The following is a 25,420-nucleotide window of genomic DNA, read 5'->3' as shown; positions in this document are numbered from 1 at the left end:
CCTTCCTTCTAGTCTTACACTGCTAAATTAGGGACGGCTGGCGCAGATAGCCTTTGTGTAGCTTTGCGCGAAATTCAAACACAATCAACAAGTCAAAGAAATCTACTGAAAAGAATCCCGGCCCTGTAAAACCTGATACGGTCTTTAACGTTGTAAGCTTATAAACTTACCTTTGACCTACTGTGGGATTGCTTTAGACAGTATTGTGTCGATCAAAGATCCATTTTAACTGAGCAACAAATCAGAACACATAACGATGAAAGAACAGACGCCATGTTTGTACATCGTAAAGGATTTGGCACAAATTCATATCTGTTTCTGCAGAAACAAAGGAATTAGTCGCTGGTGAGTAAATATATTTATTAAAATAATATATAATATTAGTGTTAAATGAAAGAAATATGTATTTGCAGTTGCAGTACCGAGTTTGCTGACTTTGTGAGACAGTGATAAGTTTACATACTTCAACGCTTAAATAAGGGGCTCGATTCTTTTAGGAGTTTACAGCAGATACCCCAGCGTAACTTTGTTCTGGGCCTGGCATAGCCAAGCGCGTAAGGCGTGCGACTCGTATTCTGAGGGTCGCGGGTTCGCGCCCGCGTCGCGCTAAACATGCTCGCCCTCCCAGCCGTGGGGGCGTATAACGTGACGGTCAATCCCCTCGAGTAGCTTTGTGCGAAATTCCAAAACTTTGTTCTGAAATAAAGCAAATACTACTAAAAATAATTATTTCAGAAACTTAACGCAGAGAAAAGAACCATGCTTCCAATATTCATACAATCATGAAATTTAAAATAATATTCGACTTAATTTGCATCTAAAGAAGTATACAATGTTGTTAAATTTAAAATTACGAAGACTATTTATTTTAATTTTTTTTCCATTTAATTCTGGATTGTTGACCAAAAAGATTTCTAAAGGAAGGAAACACCATTTATACAAGATTTTTGAGTAACATCCTGATTATCATAATGTTATCTTTATGTTTTAGGCTTCTTCATTAAGACTCAATTAATATATATTGGTACTTTCATCTCTGAATCTGTACCTGTATAGTGAGTGTTTCAGCTAACGTTTTAAAAATTACAGTCGACAGAGTGTGCATAATATCGCGCACAATAATTATTTGCTGTCACTATAATCATCTACTGAAGTTTTTATGTTAGGTGTCGCTTGGTGTACGGCGGGAGTAGAAAAATAGTCTGCTTAAAAGTATTTTCGTTTCGCAAATATAGATCTTTTAATTTTTATAATATTTAATATTAATCCCTGAACTAAAAATAGTAAAGAACACTTTTGTTTTGGACACTTTAGTTAGGTAAATGATATTTCAATTATTTGATAAGATAATGTTGCATTTATCATTTTATGTTTAGATGTGGTTAAAAGTCGGAGTACGACAAAATTCAAAAATTGTCTAAAAACTAAAAGTTAAAATGTTAAATACAGATCATCATTTAACGTTAATGGTGTGGACAGCAAGTTAAATTTTAACATTAATCCTAAATGTAGAATAGTATGACATAACATGAATAGCAAAGAACCATTTGATTCTCTCAAATTAAACTGGTCAAGGCTTTTTCTTGTACACCTGTCACTGAGAAAGTTAAATTCATCATTTCTTTTTTTCACGAAATAATCGATTCTGTTCTTGAATCCCTTTAGAACCCTAACCTCCACAAGTTCTGATACGATTTAATTATAAAATGAGCCAATATGAAAACTCAAGCCATTTTCACAGCAGCCTAACACTAACAGGCCATTTGCTAAATCTCAGATGTGTTTTCTCATACTAATTTCTATTGTCTTTGGAAGTATGAAGTAATCAGAATACCTTCTCATTGATTCTCTCCATAATTTTGTGAATTTCAAATATATTACCATTTATATTAATTTTTCAAATAAGATAACTTTTCCATTCCCATTATCCTAGTATATAGTAATCGCCTTTACCTGAATTTCTCCAATAAGTCATAAATATTTATATAAAGAGACCTGAAATGTACACAGTGTTCTAAGTGAGGCCAAACTAGTGAGCTGTATATAGAGAAAATTTCTGACATGCAGTCAGTATTTCTCTAAAATACACAGTTAAATTGTATATGCTTTGTTACTACTAGAATTAACAACAGAACACTGCTTTGATGGCTTGAGTGACTTATTCACCACTATGCCATTGTTTTCTTCCATCATTGAGTGGGTTCCCTACTACATTAAATGTGATCCAAATTATGATAGTCCAAATATATTACTTTGCACCTACTATAATTATAGCTATTTGCTAATTAGTTTAATTAATTTATTTATTTAAGTCATTTTCTAAATTTTGATAACTTAGTATAGCTAGAAAAAGAAATACCCCAGAGTTTGATATCTTTAGTAAGTTGTACCAACTTAGAAATTATGTTAATACCAAATTTATTCAAAAACCAGGCATAAAACTGAGGTCTTTACTATGTAAAAACTACACTGACAAACACCATCCCAACATTATTTATAAAATCCATTGTAATAACTGCCATGACTTCTATATTGGAGAAACAAATAGAAAAATGGAAGCTTGATTCAAAGAACACAAAAAGTCACCTTCACATGTTTTTGAACATTGCAAATCAAATAAACATAACCATAGAAAACACCCAAATACTAAATAAAGAAATGAACATAAATGCAAAATTAAAGAAGCCTTACTTATACAACAACTTAAGCCCAAAATAAACCAATACAAAGCAACTCCTTTATACCTATATTAATAAATATATCCAACATCTAAGCATGCTCTCTACATTCCTACACTCAATTATACAACTGACTTCAAACATGTTGTCAGCTACCAGTCATTAATCCTTTTTTTGTGAACCTGACGATGACTGAAGAAGGTTGAAACGTTGTTCGCTCCTCTATTAATGCTTTCTCTACCCATACCACGTTGTTAAATATATAATTCACAAATTATGTCTTTATCAATGACACTAACAAAATTAACTAAATTAATTTATTTATCTAAATCATTTTCTAAATTTTGATACCTTAGTATAGCTAGAAAAAGAAATAGCTAAGAGTTTGATATCTGTAGTAAGATGAACCAACTTACAAATTATCTTTGTCAGTGACACTAACAAAAATAAGGAAAAGCAAAGGCCCAAGTACTGACCCTTGAGGTATTCCACAAATGATAAGGGTCCAGATTGATTGGACATTAGCAGCAGTTGTTTCTTTCTCTTGTCTGGCTTCATAGTTAATTAGTTTTTCATTACTCTCAGCTTATTTGATTTTTGTAGCTTATCATTTGTTTATTAAAAACCTTTTGAAAATATCATGTAAATAACAACTGACATCCTCGAAGAAAGATAATGGATTAGTAAAGAAAGATTTTGTTTTGGTGAATCCATGATGACTTTAATTTCTACTGTCATTTATGATTTGATAAAGCTTCTTTTATCAAGCTGGAATATTTCTCGTTGCAGAAGCAGGACCAGTTGGTATAAAATTTCAATGTAACACTTGCTGCCACTTTTAGAATAGACACAGCATGATTAAAAATTGAAGTACAGAATAATTTTACCCTTTGGAATTGTCCTTGTCTGTAATTCAATCTTGCCACTGCATAGCACAAACTGTGATACAATTTTTATTATAAGAAACATACAACTTGTATTTTAGATTTTTGAATTATGCGTGATTAGTATAATTTTTTAAAGTTAGTGAAGGTGATAATAGTGATGAATAGAAGAAAATGCATTACTAAGGAATTATGCCAAAATTAAGACACTTTTTTTAATTTGAGAAAAAAGTTTAATTTTGTTTTGAAGGTAAAGATATATTTTGGAAAAGAAGACAGATTATGTAAGTAAGCCTAATGGGGGAAAGGAAATGCATAGTAACATTTTGAAAGTTAAGAATTTATAGAAATTCTAAGTATAGTATTAAAATATTTTTTTCTGAAAATAAATAGTCTTTCAAACATATTTCTCAAAATTCAAGCAATTTGATGGGTTTCTCATACTAGAAATAGCATGATAACTATGTGCTGGTGTAATGTTGTGCATATTTTCCAACTGCTGTGCAAAGTTATTTTGGGTAGTAATTGCAGTTATAGAAAATGTTTGCCACAGATTATCCCCTGGCAAAAAACACTTACATGTCTGATTTTTGACTTTTGTTTAAACCCAGTAGAAAACACTTGTTTCATCTTTGTGCCTTATCTATTTTTAATTTCTTAGTCTTTCTACTCACCACCAAGTAACTAACAGTAATATCTATATGACTTGTGTCAGTTTATGTGTTTCTTATAGAATGCTTATGGTTATGAATGTTGCTAATTTTTAAAAACAATGGGTAACATAAATGCTCTAGCTTCTTGTAGTCTTCAACAAAATACTTGCTACCAACAGTTTTAAGGGATGTCCCCATTTACTAAACATTTTAGTGGTCTTTAATATGCTAAAAAAGGTCTTTAATATTGAATTTAACACTGTCAGTCAGCTTTTCCTCATAAGTTATTTTTTACTTTCTCATTTTTAATCAACTTTATAGCTGTTCTATTACTCTGTAAGTCTTCTAGACTATCTGTAAATTTATCTTCTCAGACTTATAACATTTTCTTGATGTCTTTGATTTTAGTAAGCCAGATGAGTCTGATGTATCATAACATTTTCTTCTTGATGTCTTTGAATTTAGTAAACCAGATGAGTTTGATATATCCTGTTATCCTTTTTGTCTCTTTAGAAATGCCATCTTGGACTCAAAATGGCCTCAGAATTGGTTATCTGGAAATGGCAACTAAAGTTTTGAGTCTTTTTATCTTAATGTTTAGTAAAAATATCATTCTAATTATGCAATGATCATTGTTCTATAATTGTTCCACCTCATAAATCCTACTTATTGGTTAACAATAAAAAAAAGGCTTTTCCCACTGTTAACTCTGGCATAAAAATGTATCCAGAATCACCTTAAGAAATCTCTCTTCCTCACTGTTTGTCTATATATAGTTGCAGTCAGTGTGTTTAACATTAAAGTCTCCTTTGGTATTATTGTACCAGTATTCTTATTCTTACTAGTAATAACCATGATATCCCTATACCATTTCTTATTGATTGCATTTGTCTGATTATATTTCTTATAACAATTAAAAAATGTTCTTGTTTTGAAACCCTTCACTTTGTAATTAACCTGTACAAATTCAATTGTATGCTTGAATAACTTTTTGTTTTACTTCAGTATCAACAAGATGAAATTTGGTCATCATATAGAAAGCTTCCTATCAATCTTAATAAAGTCTATAACTTCATCTGAAATTTTAATATAATTTCCAGTGATTTTGAAATATAACCAACTTCAGGTAATTACTGCCATATTGTAATCTTCTATTTCAATTACAGCCCTGAACTCGTCCATTTTGTTCTTATTACCTCTATTCTGTGAATAATAAAGCAGTTTTAACATCTGGAATTATCACAGTTATAATCTTGCTGAGTTTATCTTGCTTCTGAAATGGAAAAAAAGTTTAGAGAGACTGATAAAAACAATAACTTTACAATATATATATATAATTCAGTGAGTTATGACAATAAAAGAAAGCCAATTTGGATTCAGTGAAGGAAGTTTTGCCTTATTGATCTGTTATATTTTATTGACAAGGAAACTTATATGTACAGTGTAAAAAGGTGTGGACTTGGATTACTTGATTTTCAAAAAGCTTTTGATAAGAAAATCACATTTATAGAGGTTGGAAAAAATAGTTAATTTGATTCTAGGGTGTTTGGATGGAAGAATGCAAAAGCAACTGATTATTTTTAAAAAATGAAGGATGTGTTTAAGTTTTACTTTTCTCAAATGTATTGATGCAATAAATGGAGGTGCATACTTATTAAATACTCACAGTGTATTATAATACTGTTTAACTTCATGCAGTTTTTCAGTTATGGTTTAAACTGTAAAGTTGTGGTCAACACTTTGTATACAACCTAATAATATGAGTATATAGTAATATTAGAATCATAATCACATGCCATCTGATTTATTGCCACAACACAAACACGTGAAACAAATTTTATGCATTCAATAAATTTTGAAGGGTATTTTTGACTAAAACTAGCATTATTTATTAGATTCTTGTATGATATCACACTATTACTATTTCATAATTCAAAGAACTATGGTTTAAAAGTAGAACTGTGCTTATCATGGATAAGTGAATTGAGTAAAAATATTAAGTTACTTTTAGTAGTATTTGTTGATTATGACAATTTCAAAAAACAACTAAGAGCTTAAGTATTAATTATACAAGTTACTAGTCCTGTAGATATGTGACAGTTTTATTTTTTGAAAGGTTTGACAAGTCAGTCAGCTCACCTCTTACTTTGTTGACAGATAAAATAATATAAAACCTGTATGAAAGACCATAAATATTTGCATATTAGCAAGGTTGTTTTGATTAATTTTATGCCACAAAGGTCTCTTTCTATAGGCAATTTTTGGAGAAATTACCTTTGTTAATAGACTTCAAAGTGAATAAGTGGTTAATTAAAACAATGTTTGTTGTGTCATAGCCTAACCTTGTTTACCCTGTATTATATGTTGTAAATATTACGCATGTGTGTTTGATATAATGTATGAGTTTAAATGTCCAAACCTTTAATAGGTATGTGATGTTATACTTTGTTGTATTTTCCTCTTCTTTCCTGCAATAAACAGCTGAGTTTTTTTTCTCTTTTTAAGTTTCAACATGACTTCATAGTAATCGCATATTATCATAAACAAGAGATAGTGGTATAATGACTTGTAATAATGTACATATCTGTTCATTTATGATACACAATGTCAAAATGGTGGCAATGTATGCCATTATTTGTTGTCAGAGTGTTGGAGGTGAACAAGAAACAAGTTCTTTTGTTATTTTAATGTAATTTATACTAGTTGCAATAAAACATATATGTAGTTAAAATAAAAAGTAATAACTAAAACGTTTTTATTTTATTTGACTGGTAATTTAACAGAATTTTTTTAAACTGATCAAATGCCCAATCCTGATTTTGAATTGGTAGTGGGAAACAAATGTAAGTATTTTGTAAATTATAGCTTTTAACATTAAAGTTTATGCACTTTTGATTTGATTGTAACTTTTTTAAAACAAATTTGATATTGTTTCTTATATATGTCCATATAGAATCATTTCTGAAAAAAACTGGATGAATGGCTGTTAAGCTCAACCTGAAGGCCAAGGTGGACCAGCTGTTTCTGTACTGGTTATCCTTGCCAGAAGTACAGATAGTTGTCCAAGAAGAACTCTGTAAAGTTCTTCAGTTTGAAACAAAGTCAAACTTAAAACTTGTTTTGGATTCAAAAGGTGAGGCTAGAAAAATTAACAAAATTTGACTGGTTTCCTATACTTAAGGCAAATGTATTCTAATACTTTTTATCTTATTTCCCAAAAAAGTAATAGATAGCTAAATCAGCTAAAAACTGCATGTTCACTCAGGAAATAAGAATGAATGATAACTTGATTGAATGTTCCTTGTGTGTGTAAAATACACATAATGGAACAAGTTTGAGAAAATGAACACAGGTTTTTGTGGAACAAATAAAAAAAAGCAAATGTGGCATACATAGTTGCGTAAAACAAAAGACAGTCACTATTACTGAAGTGTAATTAGCTCTGTAGCTTTCTTTCTCTCAGTACCTACTTCTTTCAAAAAAGATATGATTGTAAAATATGTCTTTACTCAAAGAATTCCAGGTAGAAGTTTAACAAAGAAAGCATGCATGAATTTAGCTTGTAACCTTGTGTACTTTGTTCATTCAGTGCTGTCAACCTAATTAGGTCGAAACATTATTTGTTTTGTGCTTTTCAAATAAAAGTTTTCTATCCCATATCAGCCATCCCTACTACATGTGTATTGCCAACTTTGTTCTCTCTCAGTGGTGGTCATCTGTAACATTCAATGAATGGAACTTAGTCTGGCTGCTGTATGTTATTACAATATCCTCTTGGATAGAAAGGACACTACCTATCAAACAGAACAAAAGAATAAAGCAAATTAAACAAGATAATCTTTTTTATTTTTCTGGACTGTGTTTATATTAATATTATATATCAACTAAATAAATTAACAATTTTAAACATTCCTATGTAACTAAAGTAGGTGGAAAACAATATTCCTGAATATTACCATGATATGATAAATTGTTCATGTTTTAAAAATTTTTTTGATTGGTATGTATACAATATTAAAGTTAAACAATAATTATTAAAAATGAAATCACAGAGAAAATAAAATTTAAGCTAATAGAAATTGTGACTGATACATACATGTTTGTGTGTGTGAGAGACAGACAATAGCAACATCAAAAGGTTTGGGTCTCTTATGAACAATGATGATGCTCCTAATCTAGTCACAACAGTACTGTGCAAATAGTTCTTCGTTATTTATACATGAAGGAAATGTATATTATAACCAATCTTAAGTTTATAATTTAAGAGTTGTATTTAGTTGAATCTATAAATTTGACAAAAAATATTATTATAATTCCATTGTAGTTTAATTGAATAATATGATATTTCTAGAACATATATACTACAGTTACCTCAAGAAATTGCAGGCCAAATAGCTGATTTATATTTTTCAAGCTTTCGGAAGCCAATGTCATGTGTTACCTGGATAAACATTTTGAATATTGGAATTTGATCACGACTTCTAAACCTACTGATGATATTAAACTGATGAAAAAAACTCTTTTTTCTTAAAGTAGAAGGACTGTATTTTCCATATTAATGTGCAAGCTTATTTTCATATCAGGTGTTTCTAGCAAAATATTTTAACAGTTTATTTCTTTCAGGTTGGGTCATAACTCTACTGATATTTAGGCTTATGTTTTTTCATGTTTTTTTGTGGATCCTACTCTACTTCTTTTGGCTGCATTCCTTGTGAAAAGAAGGAAAAAAGTCTGAATTTAGAGAAAAACGTTTCAGGAAATTAATTTTGTATAGTTAATGTTCACTGAAACGTTTATAAGAAACATCTTTCAGAACATTCACTACCATGTTTAACAATTGCTATTTATCATTCCTTAAACCAGGTGCTGTAATTTTATTATTGGTACAGCATTTTAGAACAAATCTGAATTGCATGAGATATTATAATGAGTTTGGCTAAAAATATTTTGGGCAGATAAGGGTATCACTGTTTATTCAGTGCATATTAATCATTATAAGTCTGGCATGTTCAGCAAAACAACTACTTATTCCTAGAGAAATGAAATAATTCCTTTAAATAAAGATCCGACAAGATGTTTATTATGGAATATTTTTGAATTCTCTACCTTATCTAAGCTTTAGAAAGAAAGGGGTTGGATGTAAATTCACAAAATGACAATGAAACAGTTTTTATTGAAAATCAAATTGCAATCAAAATAAATTTTGTTTAGAATGAAGGACAGTGCTTTTACTCAATATTTATCACTGTAAACGTTTCTAAGAGTTCACTAATAATTAATAACAGGTTATACTTTATGAAAGTATTACTATTTACAAAGAAAGGACTTAAACTTCTTATCAAACTGAGGACAAGAGTTTGAGAGAGAGAACTCACTAAGAGGCCAAAGTATTATATATCAAATTCTAAAATACTTTATTCACAGGATGGGTGGAGTTTTTTCTGTCATTTTTGGTCAATCCCATTGAGTCTCTCAATGTGGATTTCTGTACATGGTGAAGGGACCTCCCAGAAAAGGCTCTGTTCTTTCAGTTTACCTCCTCTAGAGTCTAAACATCCACTCATGTTTGCCATGTGTGGTGACCTATGAAGGGAAGGAGAGGATCCTGATAATTGAAGGGTCTAACCCTAACATACCACGTTGGCCTTGAATTCCTGAAGGTGGACAGCCTTTAGGTGGCCTCCCCCAGGGTTAATTGGCTGGTCCACTTGGGCTATGGTCAACCAGGAACCAGTGTTGGATGTTCTCAGCAGGTGTTGTGGACATTGTATCTGATGCTGTTGTTTGGGTTTAGTGCTCACGAAACCCTGAACATTGCTTCAGTGTTCTTGTTTGGAACTGTAGTGCCATCCCCTCATAGGGCTCCATGGTGGGTGGCATCAGTAGGCCCCAAAATATTCTTTCTTTATTATGGATTCCCCAAATAAAAATTGAAATAAAACAGTGAAAAAACAGTGATGCTGACTAATGTCCTAATTTTGACCTTTACATCACCACATCCACTTACCACCATCAAGGCAGGTTATCTTAATTGCAAAGTACAGCCATATATTCCAAACCCTCTCAGATGTCTCCAGTGTCAGCAGTTCAGTTACTCGAAGACATCCTGTCATAGTTTCTTGATGTGTGCTTATTGCAGCAGCAAGGACCATAATACCTGTGAGTGTGAAACATACCCTAATTGCATTCATTGTAATGGCTCCTATCTATCCTACTTTCATTCTTGCTCTAAGTGAGTTGAAGAAAAAGAGGTACAGCATTTGAAAATAATTCAAAACATTTCTTCCCCTGAGGCTCAAAATTACTATCCACCACTTCACCTTGGATGTATGCTGCTGCACTTTGTTCTACTGCCACAGTGGGAGTGCAGACAGATTTCTTTGTGCTTTTAAAAGAACTGTTCTCAAATCATGTGAAAAGCTTTTTGACCTCCATAGTTAAGAAAGTTAGTTAATGAATTAACATCAACACTCATCTCTGTCCCTACCATTCATTCCAGCAGACCCCCAGAAACACATCCTTTGATTCCAGGTTCAGGCATTTCCTCGGGTCCTTCTTCTTCTCTGGCCTTAAGGTGTAAAATGATCATTTGTTCATGCCCTCAGTCATTGGTATCTTCTTCCAATGAGAGAGACCTGCCCACCTACTGATACAGTTACCTTTCAGCAGTTTTCTTTTTACAGAAATGACAGGTTGTGTGATGGATGAGTGCATGGAAGGGTGGCACTGTTAATCAATCAGCATGTGCTCACCCTATTTTTGCCACTCAACACACCCTTGGAGGCTGTAGCCATCCGTGTTTCCTTGGGTCATACCATCACTGTTTGTTTTTTCTCATTTAACAGTTGCCATCTTCATTTTTAATCCTGAGGGACTTCAATGGACATAATCCCTTTTGGGGAGATGCTGATATTGATGGAAGGGGTTACTCCGTACAGGGTATACTCTCGGATCACAAACTTTATCTCTTCAATACTGGTGTTTATACTTATTTTAATGCACCTAGTCAGTCTTTTACTGCTATTGATCTTTCGGTCTGCATCTCTTCACTTTTCTCCCACCTTCATGGAGGCAATGATCATTTTCTATCATTTTAACCTGCGAGCCCAGATGGAAGTTGGACCAAGTCAACTGACCTTCTTTCACTACTCTCTTGGAACTTGATCTGGCTGTTGCCTGTAAGCTATTGATAGATAACTGTGTGGCAGCAGTGGCTGACTATATTATCCAGGCAACTGCTCACTGTATTCCTAAAACCCCTCAACATGTTTTCTATGGTATTCTTGTCCACAGTGAGATCCTGTCTGCCACATGGCTCAAACCGTATTGATTTTCAGCAGACCCATGCACATGCTCAGCAGGTGAGACATTAAAGCAAAAAGGAATCTTGGATTAAATTCAAAATCAGCATCTTTTCTACCATCAGTTTCAAAGTTATATGGGACAAGATTTGAAAGGTCAGTGGGCAGTATAATTCTGTCTCCCTTTTGATCTGCTCTCTGAATGCCAAGAAGTAGCTGATGCCCAGAGCATCGCTGATACTGTCAGTGAAAGCTTTTCCTGGGTACTTAGCACTTCTGCTTTGTCTTCCACCATCTTAGCCATCAAGACTCAAGCAGAGTGATCACCTCTTTCCTTTTGTGCTGATCATCTCTATGACTATAATTGCCTCTTTACACTGGTGGAACTCAAACTGCCCTTCATGAGCCTGGCTGTACCTCAGCTGTAATTGATAAGATGCTGCACCATCTATCTCATGTTTCTCCTACTATTCTTTTGGTTGTTTTTAATCAGATCTGTAGGAGAATGTTTTTCTTGATGCATGATGCCATGCTATTGTTCTACCTTTCTCTAAGTCGGGGTAGGATCCTAAGATTCATTTAAACTACTATCCAAGTGCTTTGGCAAGCTGTCTCTGTTAGACTTTAGAGAGGATAGTTAATGCTTATCTTGTTTGGTTCCTTGAATCAAACACCCTCCTCTCACCCACCCACTGTGGGTTCTGATGATAGCGCTCCACCATGGACTACCTGATTCAACTTGAAACATCAATCAGAGAAGCCTTTGTCAAATGACATGTTGTATCAATATTCTTTGATCTTGAGAAGGCTTATGATACTACATGGAGGTATGGCATTTTGCAAGACTTCCACTTATATGGGTTACATGGCCATTTGCCCATTTCAATGAAAAATTTTTAATTGGTAGGCAATTCCATGCTCATGTAGGTTTGACACTTTTCCATTCTTTCCTACAGAAACTTGGAGTCCATCAAAGCTTTGTTTTTAGTGTATCACTTTTCAGTATAAAGATTAATGCCATCACTGGACAACTCCCTCTTACTATTCCAAACAAGCTCTATGTCGACAACTTCCACATCTCGTGTCAGTTGTCGGACATAAGGTTTATTGAGTGGCAGTTAAAGACTGTTCTCATTTGTTCATTGAAGTGGACCTCAGCAAATGGTTTCAACTTCTCTCTCTCAAAAACCATGTGCATGCATTTTTGCTGCCAGTGAGGCATTCATTCCGATCCTTAACTTCCTGTTGGTGAAGTTGTGCTTCCTGTGACAAAGTTCTTGGGGTTTATCTTTGACCATAAGCCAACCTTTATACCACACATCAAGCAGCTACAAGTCAAATGTACAAGGACACTGAACATCCTCCATGCCCTCTCTTCCACCACATAGAAAGTGGATCGATGTTTTATACCGAAGATATATCATGCTCTTATTTGATTGAAACTGGCCTATGGGTCTCTGGCTCTGCCAGGACCTCAGCCTTGAAGGTGCTAGACCCCATTCATCATCAGGGGCTTTGGCTATGCACTGGGGCTTTCTGCACTTTCCCAGTCCAGAGTTTGTATACAGAGTCTCATGAACCTTCTCTTCACCTCCACCATTTGCAACTGTCTTTACTGTATGCTTCAAAACTTTGATCCTTACCACAGCATCTCACATGGGGATGTATTTTCTTCCTCAGTGGGCCATGCTTTTTTAGAACAGACAATCTGCCACTATTCCTTTTGGCCTTTGTATCCAGGTGCAGTGATTCATTGGTTTTGTCCTTGGATAACATTGCTGTATCCACTGGTCAGCCCATCCCATCATGGCTGATTACCATTTCCAAATGTGACCTTTCTTTAAGTCACCTGAGAAAAGGCAACACTCCTGATTGGAAATACCATCTTTTATTTGCAGAACATCTTTCGAACCATCCTTCCATTCCCATTCATACAGATGGTTCGAAATCAGGTGACTGTGTGGGCTTTGCCATGGTTTGTTGTGGTTCGACGGTTGTGCACACAATCCCTCTACAGTTTCTGTGCTCACTGCCAAACTAACTATATGCCATTTCTCTTGCCCTGGATCACATAGAAGCTAAGCAGTACTTGATTTGTACTATTTATACTGACTTACTTAGTTCTCTGCTGGCCCTGGAATTGCTTCACATTAGTTCTCTACCTGTTTTTACTGATATGGAAAGCAGACTTGCCCATTTCTCTTTAACATCTGCTTCTATCCAGTCCTTCTGTATACCGGGCCATGTTGGTATTTGCAGGAACGAGTTCAACAACACTGCAGCTAAGTCTGTCTGCTCTGGTGCTATCACTGCTGTGCAATTTCCATACATGAACTGTGGTCCTGTATTCAAGGCTCAGTTCCATACCAGGTGGCAGTCAACTTGGAGTGAAAACAGGCTTTTCCAGATAAAACCCTCTCTTAGGCTTTGGCCTCCACGTGTCTATAAGGATTGGAAAGAAGTAGTTGTCCACATTTACAGTCATACCATTGTTGAGAGTCATAACAATGGCACTATTTTAGACATGTTTTGCCTCAAGGTTTATTCCTATATATGTAAAAATGGCTCGTTTGGGTTGAGAAATTTTTTACGTAGAGAAGTGAACAGCATTTTGACCTTCTTCGATCATTTACGTAAAAAATTTTCTCAACCTAAATGAGCCGTTTTTACATATATATTTTTCTCTACAAGTGGGTTTTCTTGACATCACTGAAGGTTTATCCCTGATGCTGGACAGTGTCATTGGCAATGGTGGCACTGTCCACCTTACAAATATTTTTAGTTTTTTAAAAGCCATTGGCATTTTTAATACTATTTAGGTTTTTATTTTGTGAATTAGATTTTATTTTTTAACATGATTTCTTTTTGCGAATGAAAATAAAATTAGGTCAATATGAAATTAGGAAATAGCTGTTACATCAGATAATTCGAAACCAGGACTGGAAAAGCTAACTTCAGGTGACTAACGCTGATGTTTGAACATACCTGTTAGTCATCTTTGTGAGTTGTAATAATTACAATTATCCTACAGAAAGTCTTTTAAAACTTGTATTAATTTACTTTTTCTCTTACTGCTGTAAACTATATTTCAGAAATTGCTTTGCACCATAAAATGCCATATTCATTGCAATGTCATAACCTAACACCAGACCCATCACTGGGAGAAACTCATGCAATATTACAACAATACTTTCCATAAGAAGACAGGCGTTATCTCCAGAGAATAACAATAGAATAAAGGTAGCTTAAACAAAATAAGTTGACTTTTGTGACCTTGTGTTAAGTGAAAACTGCACATACTCAGTCAGAAGTAATTGGTAAGTTAACTAAGTTAGCATGAGAGGGTAGAAACTCATGGTATATTTATATACCATGTAAGTTTTAATTTTTTATGTTTTTTGATGTATGAGATGTTTTTAGTCATCTGTTGTATATATTTTGCTTCATTAATTTACAGGCTTCATTTTAGTTATCTGTATTATGTAGCTTATTTTTGAACAGATTCAGTATAACTAAAGTATTTATAACTATTATATAAATTGTATTTGCTGAAGTTATATATGTTGTTATACCAACATAAGAAATTTAAAATGGAGTGTATGTCCTTACATACACATGGAGAGGTATGCTTCCCCAAAAAACAAAATACATGCACAAAAAACAACAACAATATTCAGAAAGGAATCAAATTAAGGAATGTTATAAGAATTTTCATTAGTCTAGTTAAACTTTATTTTTGAATTTGGTGATGATTTTATATTCATCAGTATTACTTAAAGCTGAAAAAACATAAAATAACTAATCTAGGAAGGAATGATAATATTCTCAAAAACATGTTTGTGTTTAGATGTCAGCCTACATTACGCATACGTTCCATGAAACTGTAATGCTACCTTCTAGTTTCGAAATGATCAAAACAGTACCATCCAAAGTTTCAAATTACTGGACATTTGTTCTTCTACTGATTGCATATTCACTGGTACCCTGGACATTGTAACTGATAATGGTTTGAAACTCTCAGTGAGTGAAGGTCCTAAATTTCAGGATTTTCTTAAAATTAATTGGAATTACACAAAATAAGTAATAAGTAAATGACTTGGTAAAACTTTACACAAATTATGTTAAAAACAAACAAAAAAAAACTGTGGTATTAGTTATAAAGTTCTTGAATATATAAATTCTTTACACAGGAGATCCATCATCACTTTTGTAAATAAAGCAACTGATAACTTTGTTCTCACAAGTAACAAGTTTTATATTGCAATTTTAAGGAAAGAAATAGGATTTAATTTTAAAACAAACTTTTGGGTAACCATCTATATAAGTGTATTAAACCCATTAAAGAAAGTATGATACAGAAACATATTACAGTTTTATCAAGTTTTATTGGATGTTTGTAAAATTTTATGATGAGTGTGTAATACCTAAATTATTTTGAATTCTCAAATAACATATAATAACATACAATTACAGGTTTGTTGTTATTACTTAAAAAATTATGGCTAAAGATTTGTCAAGGTAGTAGGTAGAGGTCTGAAATTAAATTCACAATTAACAAATTCAAAGAAAATATATTTGGTTTTACTTTATCATACATTTCTTTATTTTAGCCAATATATATTCTAACAAATACAAGGAATACCTATGGGAAGTACCTTCAGCTCATCAATTGCAGTTTTATAGCCATATTTACAATTTTATTACATAAATCTTAGTAAGAAGAACTAATAAAGCTTAGCATGTTATTCACAGTTGTATGTATATTAATACTCCTTTTCTTAACACTGCCAAACATATTTATCCACTGAAACTCACTTTAGGGAAAAAAAACAGTTCACTCAAAACATCATGAAGAGTTAGATATTAGAATCTCTGCATAACATAATGTTGCCCCCTCCAATGTGACATACTGGTATGTTTGCAGGCTTATAATGCTTGAAATCTGGTTTCAGTACCTTTAATGGGAAGAGTACAAATAGGCCACTAAACACAATGTTTAGAGACAACAAGGGACCTGTTGGTCTATCTCGGCTGCCCCATATTCTAAACTAATCTAAAGCTATTAAATATATAAATTATAAAAAAAAGAAATAAAATAAAAATCTTAAAGATGTAATTATCATGCTTTCTCTTAAGCTCACTTCAAAGGAAACCCATTCCAGAGGCCAACCACCCTGTTAAAAAAGGGAAACTGTTTTAGATAAATACAACTTGTACCTTTCTAAAATTTATATTTGTGTTCCCTAGTTTTATTGTTCTTGTCATAAAGTATGAAATAGATGATGCATTGACACTAACAGGTCCCTTTACAATTTTAAGTACTTCAGTCAGATCCCTTATAACTCTTCTATTTACAAGATAAAACAATTGCAAATATTTCATTTTCTCCAAATATAACAAGCTCTCCATCTGAGACATCATTTTAGTAATCCTCCTCTGAACCCCTTAACAGTTCAGTGTCTTTCTTAAGGTAAGGAATCAAGACTGAACAAAGTACTCAAAATGTGGCATGATCAGTGACCTATACAATGACGTTATAACCCTTAGACTTGTATTCAATATTTCTGTAGATATAACCTAAAATCCTCTTTGTCCTTCCATTAACAACAGTACACTGCTTGAATGGTTTAAAAGACTGGTCAACCATTACAATATCTTTTTTTTCATGACACTGTTAAGGTTATTCCCATCCAAATTGTACTTATAATACAAAATATGATAACCCATGTGCATAATAAATTATTTTGTAAAGCAGCGGCATCTTCTTCACAGTTAGCATCACTCAAGACCTTAATATCATCAGCAAATTTAAGTAATTTTTTTTATCATTCCTTTATGTATGCCATTTATGTAAATCAAAAAGAGCAAAGTTTCTGAGACTTGGTCCTAGGTACCCCACTTGTGACAGTACATTTTGACTGAACTCCATTTATAACAATTCTTTGCTTCTTTCCATCCCTTTCACAATTTTAATAGTTTAATTTCTGAAGTGAGATTTCTTCATTCATTTTTTTCTTCTTTATATTGAAGAAATTGTTTAAACTTAATTTCCCAGTCTTTATTTTTCTATCACACTTTCATATTTGACATCTAACACTTTTGTTTGATTTATATTTTTTTCCAATGCATTTTGAGGATCATGTTCCTTTTTATAGATATTGTACCTCTTGCACTATTTTCACAGGCTGTAGGTGGGGACAACTCATCATTGGATTTCTTTGCCATTATCCACCATGAGACTGATTGTTATATGGGTCAGACTCTTACTTCAGAACTTACCCCACTAATCCTCCTGTAGAAACCTAATCTGTTTAGACCAATAGAGTTTGATAGCCTTTTATACCACCAGTTTTTGGTGTCTTTCACTACCCTGTCTGCAGAATCAGCTACACCTAATACGACTTTTACTCATCTCAAGTATGTGATGTTTTATTCATTTCTCTACCTTCCTATGATTTCTTATTACCTCCATATTGTCTGATTTGTTATCTTCAACTCTTGATTTATATGTATGGTTTCACTGTTGTTGGAATCTTTTGTAGCAATGTGACTTTGTCCCACATTTGTTTGCTGTCTCTTTCTTTTAGGAATTTATGTATGGTTCATTTTCTTTGTTGGTATATTTTCAGTTATGTACCTGACACTTTGTAATTGTGTTTAGTCCATGTGTCAACACACTACCCTTTTTTACTTTGGTTGCAAGTTTTTAGCAGTTGTTTCCTATCCTACTTTTTTATTTATCCTTCCCTGTTCCTCCTTCCAGGGTTTCTAATCTTGTCATTTTATTAAATGTAGATGGGTATATTGTCAACAGAACTAGAGACTAACCAGTGATTGCATCCCAGTAGGATCTTACCTGTATGATTATGTTACCCTTTGGTGATCTTTCTCTACAAATCCATATGTCCTTCAGGTTTCATCAGAGGGATTTGTCCTACTATTTCTTTCCCCACCTCCTTTATCTCTCTCATCCTTTTTCTTGACTTGGGATTCTGCCAGCATCTGTTCAAGGTGATACAAAATTTTCTGTTTCAACAGGCCATTACACTTGTTCATTATCTTTCTACAGGCTTTTATTCCAAGCTGTTTGTTGTTTTCATGAAAAACTGGATACTAACAGTCTGTAATAGGTTTTTTTCTACAGCATTCTAATTTTCAATCTGCCCTATTTTACCTGGTATTTATGTCTTACCCCCAGGGTGGTCAGAGCACATGTTTGTCACTTACATACTCTCAGGTTGTTCTTTTCTCTTTCTTTGGATGATTTGCTACTATTAGCTCATTTCAAACAGGAATTTGCCTGTTACCTGTGTCAGCTGCTGCTGGGGGGTAATTGTAATGAGCTGGTTAATCAAGTTGGAGAAGTCCGTATTGCAACCTATCCAATAACTTGCTCATTTGGGTGTTTTTTCCTTTTTTAATACTTATCTTAGTCTGGCCCACCCTTCTCCTCTTCGACTTTATTCAATGGGGCTTTTAGTTCTATTACAGCTCCCCTAGCTCTTTAGCTTTGAGGATGTAATCTTCCATGGTAACTCTTATTTCCTTTGGTAAGGCTCATGTGTACTTCAGGTAACCATTGGAATATGGCACAGGATCCTTTGTTGGCTCTACTTACCCTTTCTCCAACCTTTCTCTATGATCTGCATTAGTGGTTAGGAATGACTTGCATGTCAATGGATAACCCATTTCCCATTTTCTCCTCCTCCTCATCCAGATTTATACATTTCTTGGATGCATCACTTTGTAGATGGGGGAGGGTTAGTGAGTCAATCAACAAGAAGTTTCAAGGTCTTAGTTTGCAAATGAGAGGTTTTTCACTGTAAGTTATGTTTTGGTTCATTTTTTCCATCTGGCGAGAATTCATCTGGTAATAACACACTCCCATTTTTGATCCCATTTTTATTTAATGGTTACATATTACAAATATATTTAGCCTAATTTATAACTTAACTATTAATTGAATTGAAACATTTTTGAAGTTATAAAAGTTTCCATTTCCAATTGAGTTAGATTAGAATTTTTATCACTCTGTGGACAGAGCTTGCAATCTCATGCTCATTTTTCACAATCTAATCTTTTTTTCTACTTAATTTTGTGAACCAAATTAATTATTTTTTGTTATAAATTCAGTAGTGTTGTTAACAGTTATGGGATTGAAAATTGTACAGAATATTACAACCTTTTCAAAACTTTCATAGCTGTATATTAATATTTAAAAAAAATAAAGATGATAGTGACCCACTGTAATTTTAACATGATTTGAGGAGAAGAATGAAATGCTGATTCATTGATGCTATCACATTTACTTGAAAATTTATTTGAATATTTAAATATTTATAAAGTCTTCCCTTAAGCACCCTTAAATTTACTGCTTATATGACACATGAAACCAATTCTGTCTAAAAGCAAGACACCATATGAAATAAATTGAACTGCCTAAGCTGAAGATGATTCCTACTCTTCCAAATTTATTATTGTCTCTTTGTCCTACCATTTTAACTATTACATGTTAAAAAGGTGCATTTACACTGTCATTTTTTTTTATAATCTTGATTGCCCGAACCAGTTCTCCTGTAACTCGTCTTTTTTCAGTAGACAAACATGATCTCTCTTTATTTGATAACCTATCAATTCCAGGTATAATTTGTATAGCCCTTTCTTAAACTATTTCCAAGAATTCAGAATCCTTCTTAAGGTAAAAATCCCAAGACTTAAACATACTCAAAATGAGTCTGACTCGCTGATAAATTCAGTGAAATGATAACCTTTTTAGACTTACATAAAAATTGAAATAAATACAACAACAAATCCTATTTGCTCTACCATTAGCAACAACACACTGCTTGGTTTTTTTAAGAGACTATTCAATAAAAACACAAATATCTTTTTTCCATAACACTGTTAAAAGTTTTAATTTATTACAGGTTACAGTAAGGAAGATTTTTTTTTCAGAACACATGCAATGTTTTGACCATTTGTGTGATCATTCTCAAGTATTTATATTTTAATAGTAAAGATGTCAGTAGTTAAATCAACATTCAATAATCTAACAGTGTATTTTAAATTTTAGAATTATAGTGGTTATTGGACTTGGAAAGGGCATTTATGGTGGTCTTTTAACCTGATTACATTCTGATTATAAGCCAAATGCTTAATTTTGTACTTAGCAACAACATAGCATCAATATTTCAAGTACTTGGATAATTAGAACAATAAAAAGTATTAATGATTGAAAACCCTAATTTTAGTTAGTTCAGTATTTCTGAGATGACTCTTCACTGCTTCACACAGAATAGGTATATCACTTGCACATCTTTGTATGAAATTTGTATACCACAGTGGGAGAGCAGTACAACCTCCATACATAGTAACTCTCCTTTAGCACTTGCATTTTGAAATAACTTCATTGTTTTTCTCAGCATTATATTGAGTAGATGTGTTTTATTTTTTTAAAGTTTTGTTTCATTTTCTGAGAATTGTGATCATCAATGAAACTTGCATTTTAGTTCTGCTTCTACTTTTTTTTCAAAAGAATTGTTTAATAACTTTTTAAGTGACAATGACTTTTAATTTGTCCTGTGAAAATATCCAAGCTTACAAACACAGAACATATTTCTACTGTGGCTGCTGGAGGCTTGTTGACTGTCGAGGATGTTTTATTGGTTTAATTGTTTTCCAGACAGATCATGTTCCTTCTGTGGTTCCTCTCCATGTCTCTCCTCTTTTTTTTTCTCTGGCCCTACTTCTCTTTAGTATATTCTGGTTTCAGTCTTGGATCTTTTGACCAAACATGTCATGAATAGAATATAAACCCGTTCCCGCAAGCACAGTTCTGGATGGATAATCTCTTTCCACTGTGCTGTTTTTTTAACTTAATCTACAAGTGACCACAGTTGTTGTGTTAGAGACCTTTATATATATAGACACACACACACATATATCCTGATTGACCTGTTTTCCAGACATATTTTACACTGTTCTCTACTTTTTAGTATGGCATTAACCTCTTGTGTCTTCAATTGAGTCAGGAGGGCATGTACTAACTTCTACTTGCCTATTGTTGGAAGATCTCCTTTTTCTTCACATCTCCCTTCTTTTGCAGAAGGCCACTCAATTTGGATGATTTGTCATGCTTTCCAAGTCCTTTCTTACTCCCATCTGGTATTTAGTGCTTCTGGGTGTCTTTTCTTATCTCAGTTGGGTTCAGCATTCATCTGTTTGCCTTAGAGCTATGAAATGTTTCATAACAGTGGTTTGTGGTTCTCCATTTCATCATGTATGTGATATTTTTTCACTTTGGGGGACCTTATTTCCTAGAAACCACACATTCCTTTAAGGTGCACACACATCTGCTTCCTTCATTTAACTTGGTGAGACAAGTGAAATCTTTCTTGTAATACATTGTTATTGTTTGTGAACATCTCTTCTCCAAGGACTTGTCTAGGTAGCTGAACTTTGCTAATACTACATTTATCATTTTATTACTACCCACCTTACCAGTTCTCCATCTCTTCACAATTGCTTTCTTTTGGGGTTGGGACACATCTTTGTATGACATCTGTCCTTCTGAAGTTTGGGCACATGAATTGAGTTCACATTTACATACTTAGAAGTTTCATTGTTCACCTGGCATATTTGCATTTCTCACCTTTTCTGCTGGATCAAGTGGTTATTGTGCACTCCAACTATTCCACTGTCATTTTATATAAATAACATACATTGAGGGGACACTTATTCTAAAACTCTTTTTTTCTTTTTGGAATTGGAACTCTTCTATGTTTTTTTCATTGAATTTATCTTGTTGTTTGCTATGTCTTGGGAGCTCTGTTCCTAGTTGTGGATTGCCTCATGGCCAGACTGCATTCTGCCAAAAGTGTGGTCTCTCCAACCCTGGGTTTTTGTTGGTTTACTCTTGGTTGAATACACCTCTCTTAAATGCCCTTGGCTTCTCTTAACTCCAGGTCCTTTCTTCTGGTCTCTAGTTCTTTGTTGGCCTGTTTTCCTCTTCAGATCCTCCATTGGGTCCTTGTTTTCATATACAGCATTTCTTGTTGAGTGCTTTTTAGCAGCTCATCCCTTATTTCCTCTACTTCTTTGATTAGTGTCTAGTCCCTCTTTTTCATCAGTCAGGAATTGCCTGGTGGTTAGGGTGCTTTACTTGCAATCTTTGGGTTGCAGGTTTGAATACCATTCACTAAACATTGCTAGGTCTTTCATTTATGGGAATGTTATAATGTGATGGCCAATCTCACTATTTATTGGTAAAAAGAGTTGTCCAAGAGTGAGCACTGGTTGATGTTGACTATCTTCTTTCTCTCTAGTCTATCACTGCTTAATTATAAATGGCTAATGCAAATAGCCATCATGTAGCTTCATGCAAAATTCAAATCAAACCGATTTCCATCAGTATTTATCTTTCCTTCCTCTCAATGTGTGAGATTTGTTTAGTCCATTTTTCTTAGGACTGGGATCTCTAATCCTGTAACCTTCTTCTTATCCCCATTTTTTGTCATCCTTTCACCTTGTTTATGAATGGACGTGGCAGGTGTTTTGTCATAGGTCCATCTGCTAGTGTTATCCTGTTGTTACACACCTTTCTCCTATTTTCAGTTGGTTTTTCAACCATGTTTTATCAGTATCCACCATCATTTGATTTTGGGCAGCCCTTTCCACTACATTGTATTACGTGTTCTAACTATTGTGCGATTTGAGCTGTTGGCTTCTTAGTCTTTATACTACTTTTTTTTAAGGCTTATTTCCTTCTTATTTTTATCTGAATTTGCCATCATTCACATATCTATGCTCATTATGCTTCTCTTACTATATTTCGTTGCACTTGTTTACTGTTCTACCTAAACTAATTATTTTTTCCTACAACTCTAGCTAATTAGGAAGGTGACCATCCTTTCTTTTTTCTTTTTTATTCTTTTATCTTTTACATCTATGCTCATTAAAATCCAGTTTGGCCCATATGTTCAATTCAAGTTGCTTGGAGTTGCATAGCACAGGATTCCTGCCATCATCGGTTTATAATAGATGAATCTGTTGACTTCTCCTATTTGTGTATTCTTTCCTGCATATTGATACTCATGTTCTTTCATATTTTGTCACATCAGCTTTGTCTCCTATCTCATTCCTTTGCATGTCATTTTATCTTAATCATCTGTCTGTTTTATCTTCCCCTGATTGCCATTCTTTATATGAGCGGACAACGTTTTGACCTTCTTTGGTCATCATCAGGTTCACAAAGAAAGAGGTAACTGACCGGAAGCTGACCACATGTTTGAAAGGGGTTGTGTAACTGAGTGTCGGAATGTAGAGGGCGGTGTTAGATGTTTGAATATATAATTTTATTTATTTTATTATATTAATATAGGTATAAAGGCATTCCTTTATATTGGTTTATTTTGGGTTTAAGTTGTTGTATAAGTAAGGCTTCTTTAATTTTGCGTTTGTTTATGTTTGTTTCTTTATTTAGATTTGAGTGTTTTCTATGGTTATGTTGTGTTTATTTGACTTGCAGTGTTCGAAAATGTGTGAAGGTGACTTTTTTATGTTCTTTGAATCTGGTTTCCATTTTTCTACTTGTTTCTCCAATATAGAAGTCGTGGCAGTTATCACATTGTATTTTGTAAATAATGTTGGTGTGGTGTATGTCAGTGTAGTTTTTACATAGTATAGACCTCAGTTTTGTGCCTGGTTTTTTGAATAAATTTGGTATTAATTGGAATGTCATATTTTGTTACTAATTTTTGCCAAATGTTGGTTATTTGTTTGCTGATGTCAGGAATATATGATATACAGCAGTATATGGTTTCGTGATTTTTTGATTCGTGAGATATATTTACTTTAGTTGGTTGATTTTGCTTTCTGTCAAGGTGTGGGCGTATAATGTTTTCTACAGTTTGTGGAGGAAACTTATTGATGTTGATGAAGTATTGTTTTATTTTGTCTAATTCATCATTAATTTTATCTGGTGAGCATAGTTTTATGGCTGTGTTTATTTGGTTTCTTAGTATGTTGAGTTTTTGTTTTGTTTCATGTGCTGAGTCCCAAGGAATGTATAGTCCAGTATGGGTGATTTTTCGGTGGATTTCTGTTTTGAATTGTGTGTTAGTTCTTGTAATTTTGAGGTTCAGAAATGATATTTGATTGCTTTCTTCCTGTTCACATGTGAAGTTAATGTTGGGATGTATAGAGTTAATGTGATTGAAAAAATTAAGTGTGTGTTCAGTAGATTTGAATCCTGCAACCGTGTCATCTACATATCTGTACCAGTATAGTGGTGGATGTAATGCTGTGTTAATTGCTTGTGTTTCAACTTGTGTCATAAAAATATTGGCTAGAACTGGTGATACTGGGTTGCCCATGCTTAGGCCATTTGTTTGTATATAGTTTTGGTTGTTGAACATGAAGTTTGTCTTTATCGTGGTGAATTCTATGAGGGTTGCTAACTGGTTACTGGGAATTTCTATAGTTGGATTAGGGTCTGGGATATAGAGTTCTAAGGCTATCTTGCAGGCTTCAGTGGTTGGAACTTCTGTAAAGAGGGATATAACATCGAAACTGGCCATTAAAGCTTTATGATTAAGTTGATTAAGATTAGACTTGAAATTAAAAGAGTCTTTGATGAATGAGCTGGCTGATGTTACATATTTGGAGAATGCCAATGCTATGTATTTACCAAGATTGTAATTAAACGATTCATATGTGGACATTATTGGTTGTAATGGACAATCTGGTTTATGAGGTTTGGGGATGCCGTATATTTGTGGTGTGCGTGAGTCGGTTTTACCTAGGTAGGAATAAAATGTTTGTGAAATTGTATTGGCTTTTTTCATTTGTAGTAGTAATTTGTTCAGTTGCATCTCGTGTGTCTTTGTTGGATTTGTGTGTATTGG

The 25,420-nt window shown here is 33.4% G+C and overlaps 1 protein-coding gene across 3 annotated transcripts in view; it reads left to right on the top strand.

Annotated features, from left to right (window-relative positions):
• The first annotated feature begins 1,127 nt into the window (after positions 1–1,127).
• Positions 1,128–25,420, top strand: part of LOC143222198 (uncharacterized) — a 39,812-nt gene continuing 15,519 nt past the window's right edge. The window contains exons 1-2 of one of the 3 annotated variants that reach the window (XM_076448309.1): positions 1,128–1,318; positions 7,169–7,348. In XM_076448309.1, coding sequence (XP_076304424.1) covers positions 7,195–7,348 — 154 coding nt within the window. In that variant the 5' untranslated portion in view covers positions 1,128–1,318; positions 7,169–7,194. Of the gene's footprint in view, positions 1,319–7,168; positions 7,349–25,420 lie in introns of those variants that run through there. The other 2 variants (XM_076448308.1, XM_076448307.1) reach the window with 2 other exon arrangements.

This window comes from Tachypleus tridentatus, chromosome 8 (genome assembly GCF_004210375.1).
Source record: "Tachypleus tridentatus isolate NWPU-2018 chromosome 8, ASM421037v1, whole genome shotgun sequence".
NCBI lineage: Eukaryota > Metazoa > Arthropoda > Merostomata > Xiphosura > Limulidae > Tachypleus > Tachypleus tridentatus.
The sequence above is the reverse complement of the archived record's forward strand: the minus strand, read 5'-3'. Positions and strand labels throughout refer to the sequence as shown.